Below are 14383 nucleotides of genomic sequence, written 5' to 3'. Positions count from 1 at the left end.
ATAGTCGTTCTCATCCCAGATCCTTTGAAGAAGATTAGTTTAATGACTTCTCAAAAACCATTTAAAAAAATGTCATTATTACCTTACACATTCAAAATTAAATAAATTCCAAAATTAATCTCCTCTCCTCTCTGTTTCGTCAAAAAAAAAAAAAAAAAAAAAAAAAAAAAAAAAAAAAAAAAAAAAAACTGAAACAGCTTAAAAGCAAAACGCATAGAGAATCAAAATCACAGTCTGTGGGCGCACACAAATCCAATCCTCCAATTACCCACCAAAATTTCTCTCCCACTTTCCTCAATGGTCAAATCTTCCAAACCCCACTTAGTATATATTCATCTTTGTTTCAATTCCAGCGGCAGTGTTTCAGAATCAGCTTGCTTTGATTCGTTTGTAGCATCTTCGTTCTGTCGATGGCGTTATCGAAAGGGAAATACACCAAGATACAGGGCAAGAAATGGTCCACATTTGAGCTTTCGAAGATGATTATGGCCCTCGTTTTGGCACTTGGGTTTTTCATGCTTCTCGCTTTACGTTTCTTCTCTCCTCCGGAAACTTCTCATCGGAATCTACCCCACCATCTCGCTTCCGTCCGGCATTCAGCCGTCGAAAGGTACTCCGGCAATGCAATGACTGTGATTCCTTAAGCTTCTTGCATGAATCAAGTGATTTTGATTTTGATTTTGGTATTTTTTTGTTGTTGTTGTTGTAGTGATGGTTTGGGGAAGAGAGGGGATCAGTGGGTTGAGTTCATTTCTTGGGAGCCTAGAGCTTTTGTTTATCATAATTTCTTGGTAAGTTTCTAGAATTGTGGTTTCTTTTTGGCTTCTTGTTTCGTTTATGTTTGGTTAAAATGTTGGCTTATATTGGAATGGTGTTGGACAGTCCAAGGAAGAATGCTTGTATTTGATTAGTCTTGCAAAACCTCACATGGAGAAATCAACGGTGGTTGATAGCAAAACTGGCAAGAGTGTGGATAGCAGGTCTGTATTTGTCCTTTTCATTGTTGTCACTAACAGAACAGAACTTGTCAATTATTGACTATGAACGAACTTTGGTGGGGCTTATAATGTCATGTCCACAGGGTGCGCACCAGTTCTGGGATGTTTCTGAATAGAGGGCAGGACAAAATCATCAGTAACATAGAGAAAAGAATAGCAGATTTTACATTCATTCCTATAGGTAAAGAATTTCAAAACTTTCATATTACCATGGCTTCCACAACTTTCATATTACCATGGCTAATTTCTGAAGCATTTTGTAATAATTTCTGTCTGGAAGGGCTTGTTTAGGAATAAGTATCAAAACAGCTTTTGAGAACATGTTTGAATCACCGTTTTTCTATAGTTGTTTTATTTTGTGTGCGATAATCTTGTCAAACGAGACAAGGGAGTGATTTCATTCAATATATCAATCTTTAAAGGCATTCAACTGTAGTTCTATTGAATAGTTCTTCAAAATAGAATTGCAACATTGATGAAAAGTTGGTTAAATTTCACGTGGGATTTGTTTTCCATTCTTGTTTTGAGGTCCAAACCAAACAGGGCTTTGGTGAATGAGCCATTTGCTAATTGTTACTTTGTTGATGTCACTGACTTTTTTGATCGTGATATATTTTGGTATTAATGTTGATATTCCACAATTCCAAACAGAGCATAAAGAGCATATGGTGTGGGGGAAATGTTAGACAATTATTATAATTTAGTTAATCTGAGTTTAGTTGTAAATTTCAGATTAGTTAGTGCTTAATTATTAGTTTATTTGTCATATTTTCTTCTAAGTCTATAAATAGTCACTTTTAGGCTTGTATTGGGAGTTTTGTTGGAACCCTTTTGAAATTGAACTCTATTCTAGAGTGTTTTCTCTCCACTCTAAGAGATGGATTTCTCTTATTTGAATATGGCTTTGGTCTAATCTCAAATCCGCCTCATCAGCATGGAGAATGAATGTGGGTTTGTTCTCCATTCTAGTTTTGAAGTCCAAACCAAACAATGCTTTGGTGAACATCATTCATTTGCTTGTTGATTCTTTGTTGATTTCACTATCATTCTTGGTCTTAATATATTTTGGTATTGATATTCACATTTCCAAACAGAACATGGAGAAGGACTTCAAATTCTCCATTATGAAGTTGGGCAGAAATATGATGCTCACTATGATTACTTTGTTGATGAGTACAACATCAAAAAGGGAGGCCAAAGAATGGCCACCCTCCTTATGTATTTGTAAGATTCTACTTTGACATATCTCAAACTCATCAGCTTCTTTCTTAGATTTCTCTCTCTGAATCGGTCCTGATACGAATGCAGGTCAGATGTTGAAGAAGGGGGCGAGACGGTGTTCCCGGCTGCGAGAGGAAACTTTAGCTCTGTGCCATGGTGGAATGAACTCTCTGAATGTGGTAAAGGTGGACTCTCTGTGAAACCAAAGATGGGAGATGCTTTATTGTTCTGGAGCATGAAGCCTGATGCTACCTTAGACCCTACAAGTTTGCATGGTTAGTGTTTTTTACTGTCTATCTATTATAGTTTAGCTTTGAAAGATTGCTTACATCTAATTTTTCTTGTTTAGTTCTTTTGAATTCTTTTTTTTTTTTCAAAACCTTAATCGAATTCAAAGTGGACAATAGAATTCTTGTTTAGTTTTTTTAACCAATTCCATTACTGTTTAGTTTTTATCTAAATGTATGTCCAAAGTGGACAATATCATAATATCCGGAGGTCTAGATCCCAAACACCTGATGTAAGAATTAATAACTAAAACCAAGGGATTTTTATTTATTTATTTATTTTTTTCATGTCTCATGTTGGCCTATTCTATGTGTAAGCTCTCAATAAATGGACTAAAATAGTTTAGGCTTTGTTGCATAACCATTTAAGTTCTGTTTGGAAATAATTTTGTTTTTAATTTTTAGTTTTTGAAATTTATGTTTGTTTTCTCTCCGGTTCTATAATAAACACTTGAAAACAAGTTTTTAGTTTTTAGTTTTCAAATTTAGTTTGGATTTTGGAAACATGGTGGAAAGTGGATAACAAAATGAGAAAACTTAATAGTGGAAGTCTAATTTTCAAAACCTAAAAGGGTTCTCACCTTATTAGTTTTGAAATTTTTAATTTTTGAACTAATTAAGTTTATTAACACTTTCTCAACTTGTGTTTTCAAAATCTAATCTAGACTTTGAAAAAAAAAGTCAAATAGTTTTCAATGGAGTTAAAAGTTAACTTTTTTTTTAAAAAAAAACAATTTGGTTAAGAATTCAAATCTTATTTTAAAAAAGATGAAGATATTTGTAGCTAAATAGTAAGAAGACATTTACAATTTTAAAAAACTAAAGTCTCAAATAATTATGAAAAAGGCTTAGGATTTTGATCTCAAGGGTCATACATTAACTCATTAATTTTGAATTCAATTATGATTGTTTTATATGTGCCTTTGGTCACAGGGGTGGGAGCATTTTTACTTTTAGTGACTATGAAGTATATTTAATTTTGCATTTTTGTTATATATATATAGGTGCTTATTTGCATTTTTGTTATATATATAGGTGCTTGCCCTGTCATAAGAGGGAACAAATGGTCATGTACCAAGTGGATGCATGTTAATAAATATATTTAATTCAAAGGTAAAGTGATACATATCTTTTTAATAATTCTATATGCATCATTTATATTTTCACAACATGACCAACTCTAAATTTTCCTTCTCATAGAAAAGAAAGGGTTAAATTTGTATTTTTGTAGTCACACATTTTTAAGTGTAATAGTTTCCTTTTTATTATCATTTATTATTTTTATTTTAAATGTAAGTGGATTAGTTTTAAAATGTGAAATAATCATATATAAAAAGTTGGGCAATTCGCAAAAACAAGGTAGTAATAAATTTGAAGAAATAAATATGATATATATATATATTTTTTTTAAAAGAATATATAATTATTAATGTAACATATTTAAAATCCACTTATCCTCGAATATTTGTTCAATTTTATACCTAATTTGATATGATTTAAAGAGAGATTATTTCCAAATTGCAGGGTGTAATGAAATTACTTTGTTGGGGAAGGAGAGAAATTGAAGACGACGGCTGATTTTTTTTTTAAATATATTTTTTTTGAGCTTCATTTATTATTCACCCTCTGAAAAGTTACATATTTAGTTGTTAATATATATAGAAAAGTTCGGTTTTTTACCCCTATTTTTTAAGCAGAAGATTTCTTTTAAGTTTAACTTTTACATGTAAAGATGTATTTTTTTTTTTTGGTTCTATTTTAGTTAATCTTTGGCATGGTAAATTAACTCGGTCATTTCTATTTAAATTTAATTTCTTTTTAATGTTTATATCAATTTCAATTTAGCCTTTATAATTTTCCCTACCAAAAATAATTAAAACGAAAATTAGTCCTGTATTAGTTTCAATAGTATTGGGTTTAAAAAATATATTTAAACATTTGAAAAAACTTTAGGTAAATTAAAAAACATGGGTTATAAATACTAGACTTTCAATTATAAGGCTGAGTTCTTAAACTTATACAAACGTTGAACTTTGAAGGAGTGAGTTTAATTTTAAACAATTGTAAATTTGAGTGTTTGAATTTTAACACTTAAAATGTATTTTTTTTTTTTCTTTTTTCCCGAAGAAAAATGTATATCTCCTCTTTGATTCATGTACGGAGGATTACATCCTATTTGTTATTCTCCACTAGTCGGTTTAGTTTCTCCCTTAAGAGGGATATGAATATGTGTATGCAAACATATGAGGACTATTTTAAAATAAAATTTTAAATCTAAAAAATTAAGATGTCTATAACCATTTAATTTTTTGTTTTTATTTTTGGAAACCGAGTCTATTTTATCTATATTTTTTATAATGACTTGTATATTTCTTAAGTATAATTGTTGAGTTCTTAATCAAATTTAAAAAATAAAAAGAATTTTTTGAAAGTTATTTTTTTTTTAGTTTTCAAAATTTGACTTGTTTTCTTTTAAACCATTTGTGAAAAGTAAATAACAAATGAAGAAATTTGGAGGTGGAAGTAATGTCTCTAAACTTAATTTAAAAAAAAACAAAAATAAAAAACAAAATAGTTATTTAATGGGGCCTAAAATATCATTAAAACTTTGAAACTAAATAGACACCCCTTCTTAAAAGTGCAGTAAAATATTTTACCCAACAATATTTATATTGAGGAATATTTGATTTTCCAAAATACATATTTTTTTTCTGTTAAGAACAATCAGTTTAGTTTTTGGGGTATTTTAAAAAATGGAAAAATAAGCTAACTTATTTATAAATATACCAATTGTTTATGAGGGATAAACGTTTTGACAATGATAGATATCTATTACTGTCTATCATTGATATACAATAACATTTATTTAAAATAATTGTTGTTATCGATTATCCATTTTAACCAACCAATGTCTTAACACATATTTTAATTTGATCAAAAGAAAATCCTGCGTATTATCTCATTTTTCTTTTCTTGACAATATAAGGAGAGTAATTAAATTGAATCGCTAACTTTAAGGTTTATTGAATTGAGCTATGCTTATTTTAGCCTTGTCACCATGTTGATATACAAATTAATTATATATTTTACTGTAAAAAAAAATTAATTGTAAAATAAAAGCTAAAACTATTTTTTAATTTAAGGTTTTTTTTTTTAAGTAAAATAGATATTCTAAAAATTTAGGACAAAAATAGGATTCAAACCAAAATTTTAAAGTATTTTATCATTCGGAACATTTTGCACTTGTATGATTTATTTCTTCCAATATCTCGGAATTGTTAAAATATATAGATATACACTAACTAATATAAAAGGTTCTTGAAGTATCTACCATATGACATAAATATGTAAATTAGTTATTTCTAGAACTATGTTGTAGTATAAGTAAATATATCAAAGGAAAAAATCTAGAAATATTCTAGAACAACCTTAGGTTTAAGGAATTCTAGATAATTCTTTTAGATAAGAATAAACCAAGAAATATCTAGATATTTAGAATCCAAGAATAATCTAGAGAGATCCTTTTGCTTGGGCTCCAAAGATCTCATGCCTATAAATAGGAAGTGTAGCTCCATTTGTAAGCGAAGTAAACAAAAAGACGAAGAAAGAAAAGCAAGAAAGTTAAAGAGAAACTTTGAGTAAAAAGTGAGTAAGTGTGTCTTGAGAGAGTGAAGAGTATTCTCTCCAAAATTGTCCATCTTAGTAAGTTCTGAATAAAAGTTTATTTCTTCAAAAGAGATTGTATCTCTTCCTTTTGTGCCAATTTCTTCAACAAATGGTATCAGAGCAAAGCTAGTATAGCTTCTTAAGATCAAGTACAATTTGGGACTGTGAAGCTTGTTGTTTGGGATAAAGCTACTCGTGGAGTGCATTCATCATTACAAGATCATGAAAGACCTTCAAGTTGTTGGAGGAATCAAGAAGCTCAACACTCAACATTACAAAACATAGTCTACATGCATGAAGTCGTATCTTCAAGACGAAGACTTGTGGGATGTTTTGGGAGGCACTGAAGTCAATCTACCTGAGGATGTTGCCGCTTTGAAGAAATGGAATATCAAGGCATGTAAAGCCATGTTCGCAATTAAAACTATAGTTGATGAAGAAATGTTAGAGCACATCAATACAACCAAGACGCCTAAGAAAGCATGAGACATGTTCGCCTCACTTTTCTCAAAGAAAAATGATGTAAGATTGCAATTTCTAGAGAACGAGCTCCTGTCAATTGCTCAAAGGAAGATGACTATCAACCATTACTTCACCAAGGTAAAAACTCTATGCTGTGAAATCTCTGAATTAGATTTCACTTATGCTATTTCAGAATCAATAATGAGGAGAATTATCATCCATGGTGTTAAACCTGAATATAGAAGTTTTATTGCTGCTATTCAAGGTTAAGCAATCCAACCTTCTTTGATTGACTTAGAAAATATACTTGGAAGCATTGGCTAAGCAAATGTTAGAGGTCACATTAAAGAGAAATAAGGATGAAGCGGTCTTTTGTAGCCAAAGAAAAGGTCATTCAAAATATCAAAAAAAAGTAGAATAAAAAATAAATGAATAAACTTTAAAACACTCTCAAGTAGGGGGCTAGTAAAGCTAATCAAAATCACGAGCATAGAAAGAAGGGGAAATGTTATAGCTGTGGAAAGATAGATACTATTCCAGAGACTATCATCGAAAGAAAAAGACAGCAGAAAGCAACGCAATCACCTCTCAGGCTGAGAGCATCAGTGAACAAGAGTGGGATGCAAAGGCTGAGATCCCAACCCCCAGTCCACATCTAATGTGGTGGAGAACCAAGTGTTGGCGCTCCATGTAGAAGAGATAAATAATGAAAATGATTGGATTGTCGATTCAGGTTGCTCTAACCATGTGATAGAAGATAAGAGGAAGCTGCAAACACATTTGAGTATAAAGGAAGTCGAGTTATTATAACTACAAACAACTTGAAGTTTCCAATAGCCCACGTTGGCAAAACTATGATAATGTCTTGCTCTAATCCTCATCAAGTGGTGGAGAACTATTTTATGTACATGGAATGAAGAAGAATTTGGTGTCAGTATTTTAATTGACATTAGCAGGCAACTTCTTCGTGTTTGGACCTAATGATGTCAAGATATACTATAATCTCAAAGTCAATGGTACACCATTGATGGAAAGGTGAAGAATGGACTCCATCTACGTCATGTCAGCAGAGATCACCTATGTGAATAAGACACGAAAGAATGAAACAACAGATTTATGGCATACAATAAATATCAGACAATGATAAACAATGCTTAAAGGGCTGCCTCAACTTGATATCAAAGAAGACATGGTCTGTGCTGGTTGCCAATATGGAAAGAAACATCAACTGCCATTCAAAGAGTCCAAATTTAGAGGAAAACAACTATTGGAGCTAGTGCATTCTGACGTATTTGGTCTTGTCAAGCAATCTTCAATCAACGATATGCGCTATATATGGCGACCTTTATTGATGAATTCTCCAGGTACGTCTGGGTTTCTTTATAAAAGAGAAGTTTGAAACAATTATAAAGTTTAAAGAATTTAAAGAACAAGTTGAAGGTGAATTAGGAAAGAGAATTCAATGCCTATGTATGGATAATGAAGAAGAATATACATCTAATGAATTCTTTTAATACTGCAAAAGTATAAGATATGTCATCAATTGACGTGTCCAAACACTCCACAACAAAATGGAGTGGCAAAAAGAAAAAAATAAACATCTTGCAGAAGTATGTTGCAATATGTTACATACAAATAGTGTTCCAAGAAGATTTTGGGCTGAATGCATGAGAACAACAACCCATGTGGTTAATAGATTGCCCCAACAAGGGCTTGGGTTCAAGTCGCCTTATGAAAAATTACTGGATTTCAAGCCAATAGTTGGACACTTCGAGTCTTGGGTTGTGTGTGTTATGTGTTTGTACCAAATCATCTAAAAAAGAAATTTGACAAGAAAGCAATTAGATGCATCTTTGTTGGATATGACAATCAAAGACAAGGGTTGAGATGCATTGATCCCTATTGGTTTTTTATGTCCTAATACTTGTAAATAGTAAATGTAATTAATTGACCGTCATCAATAAAGAGTTATCGATGTTATTTTATCAATAAAGAGCTATCGGTATGATTTCAATAAATGTTATTGATTGTGTTATATTCTATTTTGTCTTAATAAACCTAAATCCAATAAACTAACATCCTAGGTTGTCTTATGAGTCTTGAATAGTATTTGGAGACATACAAGGATCAATGTTCAAGATACTACCTAAAGGATCTATAGTATAGGGATAGACTGTGTACCTTATACTGGTAACACTATTGGATATAACACACTTTGTATTTGCTACAAACTCAATGATCCAATGTGTTCATGTAGGTGACTTGTGAGTGGGGATATCCTATGCAATGAGTTTACACAAGATCGAACTACGAAATAGTAACCATTAGATGAAACATCGTTGTCTAGTTAGGTTTCTATTTCAATAGGATGACCTAGGCAACTTAGTCTTGATCCTGAGTATATTATGAAATCCTGTTCATGATAAATTATCCTTTGATTTGTATGGGTGAGAATAGCCAGTTCACTGATTCAATAGGCCTACCACTTTGGGGAAAGACCGAATGAGGAGTTGAGAACATAATAATACAAGATAGAATTCACTTCTTCTCGACTTTAGGGTAAGTAGATGAGCTTCCTTTAAGTGGTGTCTCTGGGACTTGAATAAAGAGCCCTACCCTCTCGTTGGTCTGAGAGTGGTTTCTATCTAATGGTTGGACCATAAACAAGTTGTTCATTAGAGGAGTATTGGTACTTAAGGATACAAAGGTAACCCAATGTAGAATGGTAATTTAACCCAGTTGGTGCTACGAACACTTATGAAGGAATAACTTGTTGTTATTGGTCTATATCCGTGGACATATAAATATATCTGCAGTAAGAAGAGTGTAGCTATGGGTCTTTAGTGGATTGTACCCACAGTTAACAAATATTGATTAATTTGGTTAATGAGTTTAGCCAATTAATCTCATATCATTGGAGTTTCTGATTTGTAGATCCATAAGGTCCCCTTGTTAGCTCATTAAAGAATATCAATAAGGAATGATTTATTGTTCAAATCAATTGAGGAAATTGTATATTAATGTGATTAATATATAATTAATTATAGATACGATCTATGATTCACATTATGTGATAGAGATACATTTGAATGAGATTCAAATATCAGATTTACGGGAATTGGGTTTCCAAAGAGTTGTATATATATAAATATGTGATATTTATATATTAATTAACTCTATATTAAATATGATTTAATATAGCTACTTAATTGATTAAGAAATTTTATAGAGAAGTAGATGCATATAAACATGTGATTTTTATATTAATTAATTAACTATATATATATATATATATATATATATATATTTAGATTCAATATATTGAAGGCAATTCGACATGAGGAGATCTTTGAGTAGAAGCGGATCGTTCAAATTCCATTAATTATTGAATACAAAATTTACATTAAACATACAAATAGATATGCATTCAAGGTTAAATTACAACATGCTTTTACAAAGTAAATAGGTTTCAAGAAACCTCACCTTTGAAGAACCTTTCTTCAAGTAATCCCTTGTACTAGCCACGAATAGAACTCCTTCTTCGTGGATCTCCTTCTTCTCACATGGACACTACCAAGCGAGAATCCTCTATATTCTCTTTTGGGATTAAAGACTCAAGCAGAAGTTGTGGGCTTTGCTTGAGTCTTAGGAAGAGGGAATGAAATAGAGAGAATGAAAAGGAAGATTTCACTTAGAGAACCTTTCTTATCCTTGTAACACTATAGATATTGCCCACTTTGTTTTTGATACAAACAAAATGATCCAACATGTTCGTGTAGGTGACATGCGAGTGGAGATATCCTATGCAATGAGTTTGCATAAGATCGGATCGTAAAATAGTAACCACTAGATGTAACATTGTTGACTAGTTAGGTTTCTATTTTAATAGAATGGCTTAGGCAACTTAGTTTTAATCTTGAGTACATTATGAACTCCTGTTCGGGAAATTGTCCTTTGATTTGTATGTGGCCAGTTCATCGACTCAATAGGCCTACTATTTTGGAGACAAGACCAAGTGTGGAGCTGGAAACATAATAATATAAGATGAAATTCACTCATTCCTAACTTTAGGGTAAGTAGATGAGTGTTGCCTTAAGTGGTATCTCTGAGATTGGAACAAAGGCCCTACCCTTTCGTTGGCCTAAAAAGGGTTTCTGTTTAATGGTTAGACCATAAACTGGTTGTTCACTAAAGGAGCATTGGTACTTAAGGATATAGAGGTAACCCAAGGGTAAACAGTAATTTGACCCAGTTGGTGTTACAAACACTCGTGAAAGACTAGTTGTTATTGGTCTATATCTATGGACACAAAAATATATCTGCAATGAGAAGAGTGCAGTGGGTCTTTAGTGGGCTATACCCATAGTTAACGAATATTGATTAATGAGTTTAGTCAATTAATCTCATATCTTTAGAGTTTCTGATCTATAGGTCCATAAGGTTCCTTTGTTAGCTCATGAGGAATGATTTGAATTGTTCAAATCAATTGAGGAAATTGTATATTAATGTAATTAATATATAATTAATTATATATGTGATCTATAACTCACATTATGTGAGAAGATATATTTGAATGAGATTCAGATATCAGATTTATGAGAATTGGATTCCCAAAGAGTTGTATACATATAAATATGTGATAGTTATGTGTTAATTAACTCTATATTAAATATGATTTAATATAGTTACTTAAATGATTAATTAATGGTTAATTAATTGATTAAATTTTTTTTATAGAGAAGTGAATCATATAAATATGTTATGTTTATATTTATTAATTAACTATATATTGTTCATTAGAGAGATCAATAGTACTTAAGGAGTTAGATGTAACTACGTGGGCAAAACGGTATTTTGGTCCAACTGTACTTACGAGCAATTTGTAAAGGGTCATCATATTGTTGATTGGTTATATTCATTGGACATAGAAATATATATGTAGTACGAAGAATGCAGCTATTGTTCTTTAATGGAGTGGCCAACAGATAATGAATGGTGAATAATTTAATTAAAAGGTTTAATTAATTATTCATGTACCGTTGAAGCTTCAAGCTACAAGTCCATGAGATCTCATCGGTAGCTCAATGGGATTTAATGAGAATCAAATTTTGGGTTAATTTAAATTGTTCAAGTTAATTGAGGGAATTAATTATATATGATATAATTAATTAATTTATTTTTATTATATATGGTATAATTTCTGTAATATATTTGATACGTTATATTATTTATGAGAAGAAATAAATATTTGAATATGATTCAAATATTAATTATATGAATTGGATTCATAAAGTTAAATTTTAATGTAAATGTGATTTATATTAAATGTCATTTATGAGAGAAAAGAAACTATAAGTTATATGTTATATGTGATATAACATATAGTTATATATATAAATAAATAAATAAATTAGTTATGATATATAGATATATTTTATTAATTTAAATTAAATTTTTTTATTTTATTTAATTTGAATTAAAGGGAGGGAAATAACTTCTCTCTTCATTTGTCTCTCCACCCACGTAAGTGGGCAGTTGGTTCAGACGAATCTTCTTCTTGATCCTGCAAAATAGAGAAAGAGGTAGAGACAGAAGAGTTCTTAGCACTCTGCAAGAAAAAATCTTAGAGGAATTTTGTGAGTGTTTTTTCTTTCTTCCCCCTCCTCTCAATTCTCCCTTCCTTCACCAAAATTACTAGAGCCCACATCTCCTAGATTCTCACCAGAGAATACCGAGGTCATCTTGTGGTCATGCCCAATTGGCCAGTTTTGGGTTTCACGGTTTGTGACTTTTCATTGGGAAGGATACGTGAAAGTTTTGAGATCTTCAAAGGTAAGGGTTTCTGAAACCCTAATTTATCATTTTGTATTTCTTCCTCTAGCATGCTGTATTTTCTCTATAAATGCATAAAATTTATAATTCTGTAAAATTGGGATTTGGGTAGATCCGCTTCTGCTTAAGAATCCCTTCACGAGGGTTCCTTCAGAAGTTGCACCATAAAGTTAATCATGCAGTGACTTTACACTGCGACAATCAATTTACAGTTCACTTAGTTGAGAATCCAGTATTCTATGCAAGGACCAAGCATGTGGAGGTATATTACCACTTCATTAGAGAAAAGGTACTTTAAGAGGAAATAGAGATGAAGTCAATAAAGACAGAAGATTAAATTGCAGATATATTCACAAAAGAGCTATCAGAAAACAAACATGCAAAGTTTCGACAACAACTTAGGATGATTGAACGACCCAGAATAGTTAGTGTTGAGAGGGAATGTTAAAATATATAGCAATACTAATTAGTCTAGAAGGTTCTTGAAGTATCTACCATATGACATAACTATGTAAATTAGTTTTTTCTAGAACTATATTGTAGTATGAATAAATATCTCAAAAGAAAAAAAAATCTAGAAATATTCCAGAACAACCTTAGGTTTAAGGAATTCTAGAATTTCTTTAGATAAGAATACACCAAGAAATATTTAGATATTTAGAATCCAAGAATAATCTAGAGAGATTCTTTTACTTGGACTCTAAGGATTTCATACATATAAATAGGAGGTGTAGATCCATTTGTAAGTCAAGCAAGCAAAGAGAGGAAGAAAGAAAAGTAAGAAAGTTAGAGAGAAACCTTGACTAAAAAGTGAATAAGTGTGTCTCGAGAGAGTAAAAGAGTATTCTCTCCAAAAGAGTCAATCTTTACAAGTTGAGATTGTCTCTTTTTCTTTTGTGCCAATTTCTTCCGGGGTGATAATTACAACTAAATTCCTTTATGGAAAACTGCATGGTGAATAAAAGGTGTAACTGTAAAATTAGTTATACTATAAATATTTTTTTTTCTTATGCTAAAAACAAAGTCTTCATACAGTAATGGAAAATGAATAATTAACGAAGAAGAAAAAAAGCAATAATAGAGGTCAAGGCTTTATTTATTTATTTATTATGATTTTTTGAAACTAAGCTTTATTTATTATTATTATTATTATTGAAACTAAGCTTTATTCAACTTTTCTTTTTCAAATTTTTTAATTTTAACAAATTTGACATGAAAATTTAAATCTTCAATATCTAAGAAAATGTATATAAACCTTAATTATTACATTATATTGAGGTTGAAAGTTATTTTTTCTAATTATTTTTTTAATACAACCTGTAAAAATGAAAATACGTTTTATAATCGATTCAACTATACTCCTATTCATAGAAAATAAAAACTACTCCAATGGAAAATATATATAACAAAAAGTTGCAATAATATAATTTATTTTGTTTTAGTCAATGAATATTTAATGCCTTCAACTAATTAATTATTAACAATTGCCTTTTTGTGTTTAGTTAAAATATTTTTAATGACTATAGAAAATCCTTCTTTACTATTAAGTATTAGCTTTTAATTATTTAGTATTACTTTAGTTGATTATTTCATTTTAGAATTTTGTATTAGTTTATTATTTCCCAGTAGTTTTATTATTATTATTATATTTCCTAAAGAAATAGTTTTTATTATATTGTTTAGGAATACTTTTTCTTAATATTTAATTGTAAGACAATTAGAGGGGATTGTTAAACTCTTTACCCAACATGTTTTGACCTTTTTGATTGGATAATATATAAACTATCTCGTGATTATAGTAAGGTGAGTTTTTAATTCAATTGATGCTAATTGAATTTTTAAATCAGGTAACAGTGAGATGAACATATTAACATGCCTAAAAAAATGTCAACTTATATAATATAATATTTCTCAGGG

General features: G+C 30.5%; 1 protein-coding gene across 1 annotated transcript; it reads left to right on the top strand.

The window, feature by feature from the left end:
* The first annotated feature begins 229 nt into the window (after positions 1 to 229).
* LOC120079545 (putative prolyl 4-hydroxylase 3) lies at positions 230 to 4288 on the top strand. Its single transcript, XM_039033761.2, has 8 exons — positions 230 to 610; positions 710 to 791; positions 883 to 980; positions 1082 to 1179; positions 2093 to 2222; positions 2307 to 2494; positions 3542 to 3619; positions 4031 to 4288. Exons 1-7 carry the CDS (start codon positions 411 to 413, stop codon positions 3610 to 3612), a joined length of 867 nt encoding a protein of 288 aa, XP_038889689.1. The 5' UTR covers positions 230 to 410; the 3' UTR covers positions 3613 to 3619; positions 4031 to 4288.
* The last annotated feature ends 10095 nt before the right edge of the window (positions 4289 to 14383 follow it).

This window comes from Benincasa hispida, chromosome 6 (genome assembly GCF_027475165.1).
Source record: "Benincasa hispida cultivar pf3 chromosome 6, pf3_genome.v1.1, whole genome shotgun sequence".
NCBI lineage: Eukaryota > Viridiplantae > Streptophyta > Magnoliopsida > Cucurbitales > Cucurbitaceae > Benincasa > Benincasa hispida.
The sequence above is the reverse complement of the archived record's forward strand: the minus strand, read 5'-3'. Positions and strand labels throughout refer to the sequence as shown.